The following is an 18,549-nucleotide window of genomic DNA, read 5'->3' as shown; positions in this document are numbered from 1 at the left end:
TCGGACACAAACTACCCAGAGTTGCAGTCAGACCCCACAGGTGAAGGGCTGGGTCCCACAAGACGGCCCCACTTCCGGTGCCAGTTGCAAGCCTCTTGTCCCTGGGTCACTCACTCTGGATATTGGTGTTTTCCAACATCACCAATTTTTCGATTCTCTGGACACTGCCTGGGTGTCCTACAGTTCGACTCAGTTCTGGAACTAACTCCCTGGAGTAAGCTCAGCCCCCACATGTTGCTGGCTCAGCCTCACGAGACGCCCCCTCTTCAGACACCAATCCCGAGTCCAGGCCACCTGTACTTCTGAGCGACCAGCTATAAATCGGGGGTTCCTGCGACCCCCTCCTTAGCTTCGTAATTTGCTAGAAGAGCTCACAGGACTCAGGATCTCACTTTATTTATGTTTGTTGTCTTATTAAACAGAATACAAGTCAAAAACAGCCAAGTGGAAAAGGCGCACAGGGCCAGGTATGGAGGTTTGTGCAGAACTTTCTCGGGTTCTAAATTTGCAAATGCCTGTATTTTATTCGCTTGTATTCTAACTAAGGATGTGTAGTTCTGCCCCCCACCCCCCATCCCACCCCACTTACATCCGTGTCTATGCTCCGGCCCCTCCGGTCTCCTGCCCTTTGGAACCCAAGTGAAGTCAGCGTTTCCTTGGATTCTTCCAGGAGAGCTGCACTTTTGGTTTTGAGGTCATCTCAGAGTGGTGTTGCTTTAATGGATTTATTTTTTCTTGTCCAGCCAGATTGCTACAGGGGCTTGGCTTTCTGGATGAAATTTTTGGGGATGCTCAGATGTACACAGCAGGCCAGAATCTGGCCTGTGTGAAGGATGCTACAGAGCTGGAGATCAATCATGACTATTAATAACGGCGATCACAGGATGACTGCTCAGAGTCAATGTGAGATGCAGAATCATTACTCCTCTTAGCATCTGCTCACTTGGGAAACAGGCACAGGGTCTTAAATGGATCAGATGTTCAGAATATGCCTTTCTCCCCTCCCACCTCTGAGGAACTCAATCGCTTTGCTCTTAGCTCTAGCGGACGCCTTGCTTTCATAGTCCCTCACGATAATGTGGCCACTTAACGTATTAGGGCATCGGGCATAGTTATTTGGGGGTTGCTGGAGTCCAGATAGGTGAGGGTGATCCACAGGTAGAAGCAGCCAGGAGACAGAAATCGGGATGCCAGCGCTGCTGACTCAGCCCTGGGTTCTGACTTCTAACATATTCCATCCCGGTTGACCTAATTTGGAGACACCTGCCACTGAGGCTCCAGTGGCTGTGCTCTCCTGCCTGTCTCTGCAAAGGCCTCCGGGAATGCTGCTCAGTGTGCGTTTCATTACCCACTGCTGCCCGAGGTACCTACTAGTAAGGTTTTCAAAACCTTGGCTTTTTTGGGTGGTTCTGCTGTGGGCCTAACAGGCGCCAGGGATGCTCTGTGGCCAGGACCCAGGTGTGTGGTGGGGCTGGGTGCCGGTTCTCTATCCGATGAGACCCACTGCAGCCTTGAGCTGAAGGAGACCAGGAGTGGGGCTGCCGGGAGGGGTCATGGGCTCCCACCTTCCCTGCCCGTTATGAGCTTCAGCGAGGGAGAAACGGCCAGGCCAGTGAGGTTTGCAACCTCTGACACGTGTGCTTTGTAATGAGTGAAATTAAAAAACAAACAAACTGGAAGCAGCCCAAGTGCCCATCAGTAGGTGACTAGATAAAAAAGCTGCGGGACATTTTCAGAACGGAATACTACGCAGTGGTAAAAAAGAAGGAACTCTTACCTTTTGCGGTAGCAGGGATGGTCTCTATAAAAACGGGTCTTTTCCTTTGCACACCAGAAAAGGATTTGAATGGCTCCAAAGGACATTCTTGTCGTCTCCACCCTACAGAACTAGTTGTCACAAAAGTTGCACAGAGAAAGCACAATCCCTCGCCTCAGGCAGCTGAGAGCTGGGTGGGCAGCCTGGGGAGGAACCAGAGAAGCCTGGGTTTGGTTCTCAGCCTCACTGCCCCTTCCTCCTTCCATCGCCTCCCGGGCGGTGTTTCTTCACCTGGAAAATGGGGGTGGAATTGCCTGTTTCCTGGGCCATTGGGAGGATTAGAGAAACATATGGTGAGACCAGGCCAGCAGTGGCTAATTTATCATTATTAGGGGACATGAAAGGTAAACACAAATGGTCATCCTGCAAAAAATGAGGGACCATTAGAGACGTTCAGAGTAGAAAGGGGCCATTTCCAGCAGAGAGAGTCAGGAAAGACTCCCCTGGGCCTGGGAGAAAGTGGGGATTGTCTTCACCACGTTGACTTGGCCCAGCTGGAACTACGCTTCCCAGAATTCCCCTCTCTGCAGGGGGCTGGGTCAGGGGCCCCAGGGCATTTGCATGAGGATTTCAGGGTGAAAGAGCAGCAGCAGCCGGGGTCCTGCAGCCCTTGGGAGGCCCATGCACAGGGTGTGGGCACCATCACTGCCTGTGTCCGCATCGGCCGGCTCACCTGGGCGACTCAGCTGCGCCAGTTTCCACTGGATGCCCCTCTGCTCCTCCAGCTCCTGGGCGGGGACGGGCTCAGCTCCATGAGAAAGCATGCCAGCCTCTCCTGCAGGGCCCCCCCCCGCCCCCGCCATCTGCCATTGAAGTTGGAGGCTTAGGGGCCTGAGACACTAGAGTAAGACCTAAATTATGTGCATCTTTACGCCTGGGCAGCTCGGGGCCTCCAGGGGCCTGCCCGCACGTTCCCCTCCCTACTGCGCTCTTGCGGATAAAGTTCCCCCGGCTAAACCACTCTATCTCTCTCTTTTTTAAATGTTTTTTAATTGATTTCAGAGAGAGGAAGGGAGAGGGAGAGAGATAGAAACATCAATGACGAGAGAGAAAAGAGAGTCATTGATCGGCTGCCCCTACTTGGGATCGAGCCCCCAACCGGGGCATGTGCCCTGACTGGGAATCGAACCACGATCTCTAGGTTCATGGGTTGACGCTCAACCACTGAGCCACACCGGCCAACTAAACCACTCTCTTCATCACAACGATGGGCCTGCTGATTGCGGGCAGCAGGCTTCAGTTGTCCGCCAGCCTGCAGAACTATTCAAACCAACCAACCGCATCCTCTCGTGCGAAGCAGGGGCCACCTCACCCTCTTGTTACTACAGAGCCTGCCTCCCACAGCCCCTGGTGTTCACTGTTCCCTCGTGTGACCCTCGCGTGGCCCTGCGTGTGGTGCCCTCCTCCCCTGGGCTGTGAGTACCTGTGATGGACAAGCTGCTCGCAGTCCCAGCCGTCCTGTGCCAGGTGCTGTGGGTTGACCGTCCCCATAACGCTCGGTGGGACCTGCCTCCCTCACTGAAGGCGAGCTGGGTTTCACAGCAGAGGCCCACGCAGGCTCCGGTCGGTTCCCACGGTTCCGGCCCAGCTCGTGGGTTCCACCCGGCCTTGCTCTCCGCCACCTGCTACCCATCTCCCTTCCCCGCCGCCTCCCCGTGGACCTGCAGCACCGGCACCACGCGCGGACCACAGCCTGGCAGGCTGTCACCAGCTCCCGGAATGGCAGGGGCCAATGCGCGGGTCACGTAGCTTACTCTGTCCTGGAGGCTCCTTTCTGCAGGAGCAGAACCAGTCTCCGTAATTCATGGTAGACAACGGATCTTCAGGTCTTTTGCCCACGGCACTTCTTGTCAGACGGGGCGCGTTCATTCCAGGGATTAAATGGGGGCAGGTGAGGAACAGGCCTCGCCTCATGTCTGGACACTGGTGTTTCTCGGTTCTGGCCGCCAGAGCCCGGCCCTCAGGACACAGGACAGCCCCTCCCCCCCCATGGCGCCTGCTGCTGCATCGCATTCACCTGCCTCCATCCCCGGGTCTCCTCGGCTCCCGGGCCCTCAGACACAGGTGGTTCCTCGCCTCCTCCCGGGCCAGCCCTGGAGTGGGCTTGTGGCTCCTTCTCGGAGGTCTTGTGCTGTTTCATTCCTGTCCTTCCCTTTTCTCTTTTCTGGTCTAAAGAGAGTATTTTTTCTTCTTAGGGGAAACAAGCGTTAAAAAATCTTCTCATCTTTTCCCTGGGCTATAGCTTAAAAAAATAAAAACCTCAGCTAGTAGGAGCTGACATCTCTCTTTTTTCTTTCCAACTGACTGATGACTTTGCTGTGGAGCAATGGGGGCTCTGGTCGCATGGAGAAGCCGGCGGGGACAGCGGGGACCGATGGCACACACATCACTCAATCCTTCAAAACCCCACATGGAGGACAAGAGGTGCAGGGCTACTGTTAGGGACTGAACGTGTGTGTCCCCCAGATCCACAGGTTGAAGCCTCAATCCCCAAAGCCATGGTGTTTGGAGACGGGGCCTTTGGGAGATGATTAGGGTTAGATGAGGTCATGAGGGTGGGGCCCCCATGATAAGATTAACACCCTTATTGGAAGAAGAGACACCAGAGCTTCCTGCTCCCCAGCCCCACGGGCACCCCTGTGTGCACCAAGGAACAGCCACGCGAGGGCGCAGCGAGAAAACCTCCATCCGCAAGCCAGGAAGAGAGGCCTCGCCAAGAGTGGAATCTGTGGGGACCTTGACCTGGGACTTCCAGCCTCTGGAACTGTGAGAAATAAATGTTGTTTAAGGCACGCAGTCTATGGTTCTCTGTGTGGCAGCCCGAACAGGCCCAGTCACCGGGCGGGGGGGGGGGGGGGAGGTGGCAGGACCGAAGGGGATTCAAAGGGACCTTTGGTGTCGGTGGGTAACAGCCCCCATCTGCACAGCGGCCGGTAAGGCTGGGCCTCAGGAAGGCCATTCGACTGAACACTCAAGGGCTGTTCACTGACCTTTAAGAGAGCATTTTTGGGAGAACGCCAGAAGGACTGAAACTAGGCAAGTGTTGAGTGTCAGCCACTTACTTCTATGAGATTCTCGTACATAAAAGTGGAGACAGATGATGGAAGCTTTATGGCCATTGGGAGACATTCAGGTTCCAGCAGGGGGCAGGGAAGGATATTTTTAGGACCAGGGAGACTTGTGTATGTTGGTTGGCACAGGAGAAAGAGCCAAAGTGAAGGGAGAGGTCAAGCGTGTGGTAAAAAATCTCCATCCTCTGGAACCTTCTTGGAACCTTAGCTACACATCTTACCAGCTTGGTGATCTTGGGTAAGAGACTGAGCCACTCCCTTCACTTTCTTCTCTTGTGTAACTTCTGGGGATGGCAAGTCTACATCACTCGCTTGTTTTGAAATGCTTTCCTATGAAATTAAAAAGACTTTGCATAATATTCCACTACTTCTGTAAACAGGGACACATGCACAGTGCGTACAGAGGCCCTGCTCTGCACAATTATGTACATTAATTCACTTAATAGTGTGAACTAAATATCTTTCGATCCACTTAATATTCAAAGCAACACTGTGAGGTAATTACTTGTATTATCTCCATTTTACAAATGGGGCGCGGAGAGGTTGATAACTCGCAGAGAGCTGCTGGCTGGCAGGGAGACTGGCTCCATGATCTATGCTCCCGGCCACCAGGCCACACTGGCTCATGCGGAATGAGCTCCCAGGACACACATCGATTGTGTGGGTGATTGACTGGCTGCACGGAGAAAGAGGGAGAGCAATTGCTTGAAGACAATGGCAAAGAAGGAATCAAAGGGCAGGATCAATAGCTCAAGGGGAACCTTTGGGGGGTGGAGAGCGATTGGAGGAAAGATGAAGCGGCAAGGTGACAGTCACACGCTCTGAGCCCCTGCATCCAGCTGCTCCTGGAGCTGACAGATCTGTTCCCCACATTTCTGCTGGAGGCATCGTAATCCCTTCCTTGCTTAAGTCAAGATAGGCTGCGTATTTGCCCACTTGCATCTGAAGAGTGATAACTGACCTGCGCGTGGCATCTGAGTCGGTGGTGAAGGGAGGGGGAGGGGGCTGTCATTTCCTGGAAGCTGCCAGTCCCCGTCTAGCTGTCAATTCCTTTCCTAGGGCAGCCATACAAGTAACATCAACTGGATGGCTCATCTGGAGGGTAGAAGTCTGAAATCAAGGTGTTCCTCTGAGGGCTCCGGGGGACACTGTTCCTGTCCCTTCCAGCTTCCAGTGATGCCAGTAATCCTCGCTGTTTCTTGGCTTGTAGGTGCATCACCGGATCTGTTTCTTCAGCATCACGTGGCTATTTCCCTGTGTCTGAGTCTCTTCTCTTCTTATAAGGACACAAGTCAGTTTGGAGCAGGGCCCACCCTAATCAAATATGACTTCATCTTAATTTGGCTGCAGCTGCAAAGAGTCGATTTTAAAATAAGGTCAGCTTCACAGGTACCGGGGTTAGGACTTCAACATATTTGGGTCGGGCGTGACCTTCCCACGGCACCCTCGTCGCTTGTCACACTCGGCCGTGCGTGTCCGAGGACCATCGCGGTATTTCTCCCTCATTTCCTCCTGCCTTTCCACAAGGGTTTCGGCAGCTTTCTGTGTCCCGGGTTCCATGGGAAAGGATGACTGTCTAGAACAAAGGCAAAATTCTTGACTTTGCATTCCAAACTGGCTCCTGAAACTCACTGAAAAGGTAACAGACTAAAAACTAAGGGATTTTTGACTTGCGAGAGCTGGGCTTGGTTGAGAGACAAAGGATTTGTGAGTTTCAACAAGAAAGCTTGGAGGGCAGAGCACAGAAAGTATAAAATAGGCCCAAATCCTGGAGATGACACAACATGACGCAAGGGCAGCTTTCCAGCTACTTGTGAAGGAAAATAAGCGTTTGACAAGCATGGTGCTTAGGAGGCATTGAGGGCAGAACAGAGCTCTAGGGAGTTATCTGAGACAATCCCCCACCCTCGCAGTCTGCCTCCTCCCAGAGCTAAAACTCTAAGGGGGCGAGAATCACGCAGAGAGGTTAGAGGAACCCCGTAAGCATAGCTGGGGAACACTGCAAGTCTCTTAGGATGGGCCAGAGCATATGGCCCTGGGGTAGCAGATGACCTGAGGTTGAGGGAGGCATTTAGCTGCAGAGGTCCCGAGGCATCCAGTGAGGAGCAGGTCCCCAGGTGGACCAGAGACCCCTAAGGTCAGAACAGTGGGATACAGAGGCCCTGGCAGGGACCGCGGGCCCTAACGGTGGCCGCCGCGTGGAGTGCCCAAAGACCACGAGGACAGCCTCCCTGCGACGAGGCAGCATCGAAGGCGGGGGCCCGTCCGCACCCCAGGCAGCCTGTCCTCTGTCCTGGACCATGTGCATGTAGATTGTCACCAAGGCAGGGAGAAGGGGCGGGCAGGAGGGAATCCTCCATTCGCATAACCACCTCCCTCCACAGGCTGAGTCCCAAACCAGAAACAACCAATTTCTTGAATTGAGTTTTTATTTTCAGCCATCAGTTGGAATGGAGGTGGAGCTGAATTACGGAGGAGTAGAACCGTTACATCTTTATAGACCTGGGTCTTAAATATGTGTATTCGTGTGTATTAGTTACCCACTGCTGTGTAACAAATCACTACACGCTTAGTGGCTGAAAATGGTATTTTTTTATGATCTCACAGTTTTTGTCAGCCAGGATTTGGGGGATGACGTAGCCGGTTCTCTGCTTTGGGGTCTCGCCAGGCTGCACCGAAGGTGCTGACCGGGGCTGATTCTCATCTGAACGCTCCAGAGAGAAAACTCCACTTCCAGGCTGTCTCGAGTTTTCAGCACAATTCATTCCCTTGCGGCTGTGGAACCACAGGCTAAGGGCTGCCCGTAGCTTGTGGGACCCACAGTTCCCTGCTGTGTGGTCCTCCCCACGACGTGGCACGGCTTCCTGAAGGCCAGCTGGAGAGCGAAAGGGAGGCACAGCCCGGCGTCACCCTGGGCGCGACGGGACGTCACCTGCGCTACGTTCTAGGGATTTGTGAGGTGCAGACGCTGCCCACACTCAGGGGCAGGGGTCACGCGTAGGAAGGGGGACTGTCGGGGGGCGGGCGTCACGGGGGTCACGTGAGGGCCTGTCTGCTGCCACCCGGAACAGTTCAAACTTGCTGTACACGCAGCGGGCGCAGCGGTGCCCACGCCAGTGGGCGGGCTCAGGCGTTTCAGGGACGTCTCTTGTCCGTCGCATGAAGTTCTGTTAAAGATGGTGTCAGTTAAAGGCCCTCCCTGTGGGGTTTCGCATGTAAGATGGGTGATCCCCGGCTGACGGAGGGGGGGAACCTGAACACGCAGAGACTAAGAACGGGTGACCCCGAGGGGGCGAACTGTGTGCCGTAGGTCCTTCCACACACCTCTCGGGTCCAGGCGGGTTGTTTTCTCTATTTGCTCACTCGGCGTCAGTCAGCTGTTAAAAAGGCACAGCGCTTGAGAAACAAGGAATGGCTTTGATTACTTTTATTAAGTTGAATCAATAAATAAATGAGAACATGTAGCTACACGACATTAATAACTATTTGAAATTTTTAAACGTGTCTTTTAGGGTGATAATGGAACAATTTCTTTCAAAATTTAAGCTATAAATACCGTCATTTACACATTTTGGGTAGACATCTTTTAGGAAGTGGCTTTGATTAGTTCCCTGCCCGTCCTCCTCCCCTCCTCCTTTCCTCCTTTATGTTTAGCATTTGTTAATAAATTAGCTTTATGAACCACACTGGGCCAAACAAGCAGAAGACATAAAACTGAAAGAGGTCTGCAGGAAAAGGAACCTCTCTATTAGTATCATGGACAGTCACTGACCAAAAGCCCCGCGGCAGTGTTGCCTTGTGCCAACGTATAAAAAAATAACAGTCCAAATACTGAAACAGTGCTTGGTGGGACCAAGAGGGATGCTTGCTGGGACATAACCCATTGACAGGTGCCCCTGGGCACCCATGGCATTAACAAGAGGGTCCAAAGGAACAGCTAATCACAACCGTTGCCATTTATTGAGGGCCTATTATGTGCCGGGCACTGTTCTAAGCTTTTAGATGCATTAACTCATTTCATACTTACAACATCCCTAAAAGGAGTTACTCTTAGTTCCCCCACTTCACAGATAAGGAAACTGGGACACAGGAGTAACTTGCTCAAGGTAACAAGTGTCCGCACAACAGGGCCCAGATCGGACGCCGGTCTCTGACTGCAGCCCTCACACTCTCGACCACCTCGTTTCAAGTGTCCTGCAGGGTCAGCGAGCAGGCGTCAGTCGGTGCAAAGTCTCGGAGTGACTGAAGGAAAGCAAGCGGGGGCTCTCTGAGCTGCTCCGTTAAGTCCCCGTGGAGGCATCACTTGGAGAGCAGACCTGGGCGCGGGGCGTGTGCAGGGCGCGTGGCGAGTGGTTTCCATAATGAGGCACATTCTCCCGTATTTATTATTTTTGGTCCAAAGCCTAGGTCATATTAACTTCGTGTGAAATGCCATCTCTTCTTGGCCCCCCTTTGAAATGCTGTGCTCAGCGCAGGTCAACAGTCTCGGCCCGGGTGTTAGGAGCGCTGGGCTGCTCCTCCTGGGGGGCGTTGGGGGGCGAATCAGCCCTAAGTCGGGCATCACAAAGGAGCCGAGGAGGAAGCCAAGCTCGGATTTCTGGAAAGGCTGGTACAGGTTCCGCACGCATTGCAAGACCTATAAATATCTCTTCTATCTTTGCAGCCCTCACTGCTAGTCCAATTGTCAATCCTAATTAGGTTATAAACCTGGAAAGGATTTTGTCATCAAAGGGAGAGCTAAAATTGGATGCTTCCCGGCTGGGTGCAACTCCGCTCAAGAAACCGGACGACCTCCCTCCCCGGCTCCAAGCCCGGCCATGTCACTCCTCCCCAAGCCCGGCCATCGGGCGAAAGCAGGCCCAGGGCCTCCTCCGGCAGGTCCTGCTGGGTCTTCGTCTGAGAGGGGACCTGGGAGGGAAGGTTAAGCCCAGAACAAGCCTGCATGTCGCTGGCCACAGGACGCGGTCAGTGAGCTCCTGTGCTGACTCCTGCTGGCCTTCCCCGGGCTCGTGGGCAGCTGTGGAGCCGGCCCCCCAGGGCTGGCTCATGTCCCCTCGAAACTGCAGGGAAGCAGTCTGCATTTCAGGACGATGGGCTCTTGCACTCTCTCCTTTACCCTGGCCATGACTCACCTGAGCTGTACACTGAGAAGCTCCGACAGTATTTACTCAGAAACGTCTCCCCAGAGACGCCTCATTAAGGTTAGATTCCCTTCCCTGTCAGTGAGAACTTCTGCTGGTCTAGGTGGCTCGCGGGGCCAGGTCACCAAAACCCTCACCCCTGAAAGGTGACTTTGCCTCTGGTGACTATGCCCGTTAAGACCTTGGCTGCTGTCACTGCTCATTAGAAACGGACACGGGGGCCCCAAGAGATACCCCAGTGAATCACCTGAGTGCCAGGCACGCTTCTTTCCGCCCTCCCAGGGTGGAAGCCTGGTCCCCACGATGACCAAGGTCAGTCGTTCCTGCCGGGGCTGGAACACCTGCGCCTGCTCACGTGCTGTTACAACGAACCCGAGTGACTGACGGCACCTGTAGCTTTAAGGTGAATGTGACTTTTAACTGTGTTTCCCGCTGGAAACATCTCTCCTATGACAACTGGGGCCTCTAGACCCGCAGACCCAACGCGCTGGGGATGAACCCACGGGTTTCTTTGTGAGTCACTGAGGGCGACCGTGAGTAAGGTCGCTCCTACTCCCCAAGTCCTGTTTCGGGACCTACGTGTTCTACCACCGGGGCTTAGCGCCACGCGCGGGCTGTTGGTTTAAGACGCACGCTACACCCCGAAGCACGACACCGTCCTCTCAGGCTGCCATCTCCCACCCAGCGTCTTAGCCGCACGTTCAAGGTGCCATCAGCATGTCTGGCAGCTTCTGGATGTATCAGGACCAGTAGGTCCCAGCGTGTCCCACTTTCTTTGCCATAGGGGGTCCTGCAGTTCTAGACGACACTGTGTTATATGTGACCCCGCGTTTGTCACTCCGTGAGCTCTCAGCTGTCCTGTGGGCCTCAGCACCGGGGCAGGAAAGGCCGGGCGAGGGATGTTAATCCTGATCACAACTGCTCCCCTTTTTAGGCCAGAGAAGGGGAAGAAATATGTCAAATAAGACACGGCTTCAGGCCAAGTCCCCGGCTCAGACTTGTCTCAAGGGGAGAACTGAAGATGAGAGCTACGCCTCAGGAGGACAGCTGTCCTGCTTCCAGGAAAGGGCCTGGATTCCTCGCTCCCGTGCCAGCCACCGCTGGCTAAGACCCAGGGAATGCGACCAGCGCCCCAGGACCACCGTCACCCCATCTCAGACTTTTCTAAGACACTGAACATTGTGGCTCTAGAAACAGGAAGCAGCTTTGGAAAGTTTGCTCAACTACTCTCCAGAGAGCGGGAGAAGCAGGTGCCACTGTGAGTCGCTCAGCCCTCAGGGGAACCTCGGGGAGAAAGGCCGACAGCCCCTGAACCACCTCTTCGAGAACATACCCACGCCCAGCGCGTTGCAGATGCCGTCTTCCCCGGCCGCGACGGCAGGTGGACGTGGTGACCAGCTGGGTGGCGGTCTGGCTCTAGGCCCTGCTGTCCCCAAGGACACTTCTGAGCACTGTCCCCTCAACGCACACGTCACACGCATGCACGTCCCGGTCGCTGCTTTCTGCGCGGGAAGGTTCTCTCTGAGGCGGGACACGGCCCTCCCCGGGGCACCGCGCCGCAGACGACAAATGTTGCCTTTGCTTCTCGAAGTCGGTTTGAAGTTCCCGGGGCACAAAGAGCTTCCCTTCTTTGCCAAGCTTGTCTTGGGAGATGAAATAGGCAGCTCTCGCCATGCGCTCAGAGCTCCTTTTTCCAAGTTTTTTCTTTCTGAAAGTGCAAGACTGCAGAGGAAAAAGCAGAAACAACATTCCCCCTAAACTGCAAAAACTGTGAGTGAGTGGATCACACCCCGAAGCCTAAGCTGCAGCTGGTCCCGGGAGCGGCGGGGAACGGGGTTGGCGCTGCCCACGTCTAGTTGGTTACTGTCAAGAACTACAGAGGGGCTCAGGCCCTTCCCGTGCGTGAGAGCCAACGAGTGGGCCGGCCGCGGGCCGTGGGTGCTGGCGGAAGGCACAGACTCCCAGCCCAGCCCAAGGCCCCGGGTGATGCAGACCAGCCCCGGCGGCGCTGTGCACATAGTGGGTTTATGTCACAGCTGAGGAACCCTGAGCTTAAAAAACCTCCAACTTTTTTTCCCCAATTCAACAAATATTTATAGAATGCCTACTAGGGGCCAAGTACTAGTCTAGGAACTGGGGACACAAGTGACCAAAACAAAGAATCCTGTCCTCATGGAGCTGACAGTGTAGTGGCAGAAGACAGAGAATGAAAAGTAAGTTGTTAAATTCTAAATAAGTCGATTATATAGTAAATTAGAGATGATAAGGGTACGGACCGAGAGCTAGAGAAGACATAGGCGAGTGGGGATGCCGGGAGGGGCAGAATGTGGTATTAAGTAGGGTGTCCGGGGAGGGCTTCTCTGAGCTCAAAGTGGAGTGAGGATCCAAGGAGGTGAAGGAGCCTGCCCGAGCCCACCAGACAGACAGGGAAGGTGAGGGCTGGAGTGCCCATGTCTAATGCCAAGAAACCCCAAACATGCAAAGAGGGGCTGCTGGCAACCCTGCCAACCTCTGCGTCAGAGGGAGACGTTGCTTTTACTCTCCTGGTCAGCACCCAGACCTGCCTTTGCCCAGCAGGGGGCAGGCCTCCATGTTCCAAGGCTATGTGTTGTGCCAACATCCTTGAAAAGATGGTGCAGGACCCAGCCTGCCACCAGCCCTGCTCAGAAGACGTACACAAATGTTAAGGACTCATGAAGGACGTTCTCTCAACGGTTATTCCCACTCCCATGCTCGATGACACCTGAGCGACCCAAGGACCCTGAAGTCCATCCAGTCTTCAGTCCCTGCTCACCAGGAACAGGGCTCGGCCTGGGTCCTGTCCTTCCTTACCACCCGACCCTCTCCCAGCTCGGGCTGCTTGGGCTCCGAATTCCCTCAGGCTACTCAAGAGCCTGACCATCACAGACCTCCCCTCACACAAAGACACGCGAGCAAACCAACACAGGTGCACCCAGGCCCGGGGGCTCCTTCCTGATGTAAGTCGGAGATCGCGACAGCTGGCTTCCCGAGCGCTGCAGAAGCCTGTCCTCGCTCCGGCCTCACTCCTCTGGCTCTGTGTTCGACAGGCCATTTTGCGCCCATGGGTGGAGAAGGAGCGTGGGGCTCAGGACCCGTGGGAATTACACTGACACAGTCTTCCCGCGCGACCTTCAGAGAGCCGATGATGCCCTCAGGGCCACATTCTCTACAGAGTTCCAAAAGGCTCTTGGGTACGGACACACTGTCAGCTCCCTCTCAACCTTTCTGCACGGATGACCCACAGTAAACTAGTCCTGGATCCCAGGCCCAGTCCAGGCCCCGGAGGCTGTCCACACACTTCACCACGGATGGACACGGAGTTAGAGCTCACGCCTTCTCTGGAAGGCCTCGGTTATCTCCTTAAAAGGCTCATGCAGCTTTTGGCACATGGGGAGTCGAGGTCCCAGGTCAGAGGGACCTCAGAGTGGTGGTCTGCTCTCACAGGGCCAAAGGTAGGTGTCCAGCTATTCGTATGGAAATAATGCAATAATTAATAAGTGATAATACGAGAATAAACTGTGCTTTTCGTACGCACAGCTGTAAACCTAGTTTTCCCCACCCTGTATTTCAGGGGCAGTTGAAGCCAAGGTGTGTTTCCTGAGCCTCGAGATAGCATCAGGGTTGGCAGCAAGGGCACAAAGACAACGGGACTGGAGCTTGTCCAGTCAGGCCTGTGACCGCCTTGTATAACCTCACTCCCACCTGTGCCTGCCTCCACTTCCCCACCTTCTCTTCTTCATGGGTAGTCAGGGCAGAGAGGACGCAGGGGGACCTGTGAACGGATTGGAGGCACTCGGGTCCCCGTGGAGGTAGGAGCACTGAGCGCTGTGGCCACGTAGTCAGACCTTGCTCATTTCAGAAGCTGGGCATTTTCCAGACTGCCAGCCGCACGGACACCTCGGAGGAAGCCCAGCCACTGACCCAACAGCTGTCATCTACTGACCCTACGTAACTGGACAGAGCACAGAGAGTCTTTCTGAGTTTCACCACGCTAAGACACAGCAATCTGGCGACAGGCCTTAGGCTAGTAAGATCACCTCTCAAAGACACATGAATCAGATTAGAGACAGGCGGAGGTCCAGAGGAAAATTAATCATTACTCTCAGTAACGGTCTTTTAAACATACAGTTTCCCTTGACTCCACAGATCCGACCTCTTGGTAGACGTGGACACGAGGCCCTACCCGAGAGGTGGACTTTTTAACACAGTGTTTACATGTCAAATCCATTTTAACAAGCATTTTCAAGCAGAATTCTTGAAAGCAATCCATTCCAGAAGCAGACATGATGTACAATTTTTTATTTTTCACAGCTTGAGAGAAAATAAAAAAAGGCAAACTTCTAAGTTGGGGGAATATAGACGTTTTAGACTGAAGAAAGAGAGAGCTTTAACTTTTCCCAGAAAGTAGCATTTCATGTCTTTTGCATAAAAAAGCAGTCGTTGAGGGGCAAATCATCAGCTGTCAACACAGATTAAATTTTGAAACTGCAGCAAGAAAAAACCACATTTGTGGAATCGCCCCATGTTAGTGCCAGCAGGCGGCTCGACATGGTCCCCGGCCCATTGTGCAGGAGCCGTGTCCCTGCACTTAGGCCGGCAAACGGCCCGCCTGGAAGGTAAAGGGGATCAAGTGAGAGGGAAAAAGAGGGAAGGCAGGAGGAAGCCGGTAGCGAGGGGAGGAGGGAGGCAGGGAGGCAGAGGGGAGAGCAGCCTCCGCCACGTTCCCCGAGGGTCACGCCTGGAGCCAGCCTGACTGAGGGGAGCCCGGGGAGCCGTTAGGGGAGAGGAAGGGGCGGGTGCGGTGTCACCGGGGCCACTGAGCTGCCGTGGGCTTGTGTGTGCTCACGGTTTCTGTTCGCTGCCGAGCCTCTGACCCGGAGCCCGGGCCTCTCCCCCTTCCCGGCAGAGTCTGGGACGGTCGTTTGGGAGGCTGCACTCTTCCCGCAGCGCTCGGTGCGGGGGCCACAAACCAAGATCATGGTTCACGGTGCTTAAGAGGAAGCTCTCTGTGAGTGAGCCCCACGGGAAACGACTTAAAGTCGGATTGCACAGGAACATCACCTACTATTGACGTTTTCCTCTGGCGCAGGGAGTGAACTGCGCCACCGGCCACCAGGATGGTCACAGGGCAGCAGGACAGGTCCCGGAGGCAGGACACAAGGCCGCCTCCTGGTCCTCCCCTCCCTCCAGCAAGCTGGGGCTGACCGTGGGCCCTGTGGCGGCGGTCAGCAAACCTTTTCTGTAGCGGGCCCGGCCGTGCACGTGTCCAGCTCTGCCGGTCCTGCCACCTCGGCTGTGCCTAACCACCCAACTGGGCGTGAAACAGGCAGAAAGCGGATGGTGTGTCTGGCTGTGCTCCAATAAAACTTTATTTATAACCACAGCGGCAGGCTGGCTGTGGCTCAGGGGCCACAGTTAGGGGCCTCTGGCCCAGCCGGAGGCCGGAGGCTTCGCACGCCTGGCCGGTCCCTCGCTGTGACTGCGACCGGCTGCAGCTGCGCTTCTCCCGGGCGTTCCCTCGTGGGCTCATCAAAGCGGGGTCTGGGGAAGCCCCGGCGTGTGCCAGCGCCAGCATCGCAGGAACGGGGACCCAGGAATCGGGAGGAGACGACAGAGGCAGACATTGAAATAAAGGCAGACAACCTTTTCTTCTTTATTTCGCTTAGACAAAATGCAAAGAGTGTCTCTTTAAATTAAAAAATAAACAAAAAGAAAACCAAATTGACCCCCCTCCCCTTCACTGACGGCACTCATCCTAATTAACAACAGAAGGAGGTCAGATTGAGGACCCAGTTCCTAATGGGAAAGGAAGTGTGCAAACATGACTAAAGTGTCCCCTTGCCCCCGACTCCGGTTCCTTGTAGCCTCACGAAGAGCGTAATATTCTTTCCTGTTTTCTTTCTTGAATCGTGTGTGACAGAACTTCCGGTCAGAAGGTTTCATTAGTCCCCCATGCACTGTGTAGAAAATCAGTAAAAATGCAATAGCCTGTGAAGATCATAAAACTGGACTTCTTTCCCAAAAAATCAGATGCCCAGGCAGATGGAGCTCACACTCGGACAGAAAAAAAGCAGGAGAGTCTTTGCACTGTCTGTGATTGCAGTATTTTCTCTTTTCTTTTTTTTTTTAATATATTTTGGCAATTTTCTTTAATTATAAATATTGGAATTCCGTAAAAAAAAGGTAGCTTTGATTGAGTCTTTAAACCGTATTTACAGCCGCGGCCCAGTCCTGCTGTGTGTTATACCAGGGTGTACGACTTGGCGTACGGATTGTTTCCTTTCAAGTGGCCCCGGGAGTCGAGCAGCGATTCCTGGGAGCTGCTCATCTTAGCTGCCTGTCCCAGCTCCGCCCCTTCTCGCTGAGGTAATGTGGCCACGGCCCCCTGCGGCCACTGCTGTCCCTCCCGGGTGGAGGACGTGGAGGAGGCGGCCTCCATGGGGATGGGCTCCAGGACCGTGGGGCGCTTCAGGGTCCGGCTTTTCTGGGGCTCCAAGCACGCCTGCCCTAAACTCAGGTCCCTGCTGGTGCCCGGACCGCTTCGGTTCAACAAAAAGTCCATTCTAAGGTATGGAGGCAAGTGGATGAGGTCACCTGGAAGGAAACACAGAGCGGTTAGTCGGCCCTCATCTGGCCAGCTGGTGCCCAGGGCCCCTGTGCGCACCGACGGGCCACTCGGGGCCCAGAGCTGGCAATGTCACTGCCCCTGGGTGCGGCTGTCAAGACCCCTCGTCAGAGCTCGCTGCAGACGGGAATCATGCCCGCATCTAACGTGCTGGCCCCTCCACAGCACAGGGACTCAGGCTCTTCAGTGTCACCCTTCGACCAGACAAGCGGAGGCTGCAGGATCACCCCGAAGCCCGCAACGGAAGGAAAGCCAGGTCCCAGGCAGCGCAAGGCGCCCGCCAGGCGTGTGACGTGCTCCTCCGAGTCCCAGGTGTGATGGGAGGCGCTCGGGGAGCAGGGGCTCCAGGAGGGAGGCAGGGTGACAAGGGAAACATAACCGAGAGCTGGACCTCGTCTCGGCATGTCCACAAACCCTGCGGCCTGGGGGCGGCCAGGCGTCTGATTGCTTTCGGTGAAAATGGCCCCAGCGACACTCTGGATTTGGCTCCGTGAAATGAAAGGTTCTCTGATTCAATGTGGGCCCCACACTGTGAACTGGGTCAAAGGAAAGCCCAACGGTAAGTGCCTTGACAATAATCTGGCACAGCACTCCCCAGAAAGGGGGACGTGATTTGGGGCTCTCGGGAAGGGCTTGGAGCCTGGTGTGTCTGGCTTCGGGCTTACGAAGCCATGATGCGGGGAGTCTGGCATCACAGTCTAAGGCCGAAGGTCCAGGGTGTCCTGTGATGTGCGTTAGTCTTGCTCCTGAAAAATGAAAGTGTTTAACTGAAAAAAAAGAAACCTCATGTCCCAAGTGCCTTTTCTGATGACACTGAAAAGCATTTATCTTCACTTAAGGTAGTGGATGTAGCCTTCACTTTCTCTAGTGGGGGTTAATTATTTGCAAACAAATATCATGAAAGCATTAACGGCTGTCATCAAAAAATAAACTGGAAAAGTCCTTTACAGTGTGAAGAAAGTTTTACATATGAATCGACATATTCTAATTTGCCAAATTTCAAAAGTGGATTTTTATATACCAAGTTTCCTAAGAGTGACTCTTTTTATTCCTAAGATCCTAATAAAAGCAAATTCTATTATTTTTCTCTTTTATTTATTAACATGGCTATTGTTTCTAAGTATTTTTTTTAAAAAAATACTTGACAAAATGTGGAATTCATTTACCTCCAGGGTTATTTAAGGAAGAGGCCGCCCGCTGTTTCTGAGACCCAAGGAGATCTTGAATGTGTCAGGCACTTGTGACGTGTTGTCACAGATCTGGGAATGAGTTTCCACCCCAGCAGCTCCCCACTGAATGAAGGACTTATTAACCCCCTAAAAAGCCGTCACGTCTCGGTCCCCGCTGGAATGCAGGGTGCTTGGGTCCTAGATTACAGGGAACGAATGTATGTGAAATCAAAAGTCAGAGCCCACGATGTCAGCCGCTGTCTCCAGGGATTCCCACATTGGATTTAGTGCTCAGGAGGGTCAGGGTGGCTGGGAAAGGCTGGTGAGAGCTGGAAATCACAAATAGTGGCAACAGCCCAGGGCCACATCTCTACACTAGGGCTTCTCCTGTTTGCGGCGTAGGCCTGCCAGGTCTCTCAGTGTCCCGTCTCTGAGCGATCCAGTTTTTCAGGCAAAGCTTTATTAAGTTGTATGCCGCTCTAATTAGCTCTATCGACAGTGTGTGTTTTCTGATTAGTGTCCAAAGTAGCTCTTCCAACAGTGTGAATGCTGCAGATGAGCTCTCTCAATCACTCATGCGCTTAGGCAGAAGAAAGCGCCAGCACAATTGGTGCTGAGCTTTGTTTATTAGAAGCACTTGGTGTCCATTAAAATCCCACCCCACGTGCTAGTCTAAGGGCCACTTGGGAAATCGGGTTCTCTAGTC

The 18,549-nt window shown here is 54.0% G+C and overlaps 1 protein-coding gene across 1 annotated transcript in view; it reads right to left on the bottom strand.

Moving 5' to 3' along the window:
- Positions 1–15,674: 15,674 nt before the first annotated feature.
- DSCAM (DS cell adhesion molecule) overlaps positions 15,675–18,549 on the bottom strand; it is a gene marked incomplete at its 5' end in the record, with an annotated part of 333,650 nt that continues 330,775 nt past the window's right edge. The window contains one exon of the mRNA XM_081138830.1: positions 15,675–16,643. Within this exon, the coding sequence (XP_080994956.1) occupies positions 16,291–16,643 (353 nt within the window). The 3' untranslated portion in view covers positions 15,675–16,290. The remainder of the gene's footprint in view (positions 16,644–18,549) is intronic.

This window comes from Miniopterus schreibersii (genome assembly GCF_964146895.1).
Source record: "Miniopterus schreibersii genome assembly, chromosome: 5".
Taxonomy (NCBI): domain Eukaryota; kingdom Metazoa; phylum Chordata; class Mammalia; order Chiroptera; family Miniopteridae; genus Miniopterus; species Miniopterus schreibersii.
This window is presented reverse-complemented; position numbering and strand designations above follow the sequence as displayed.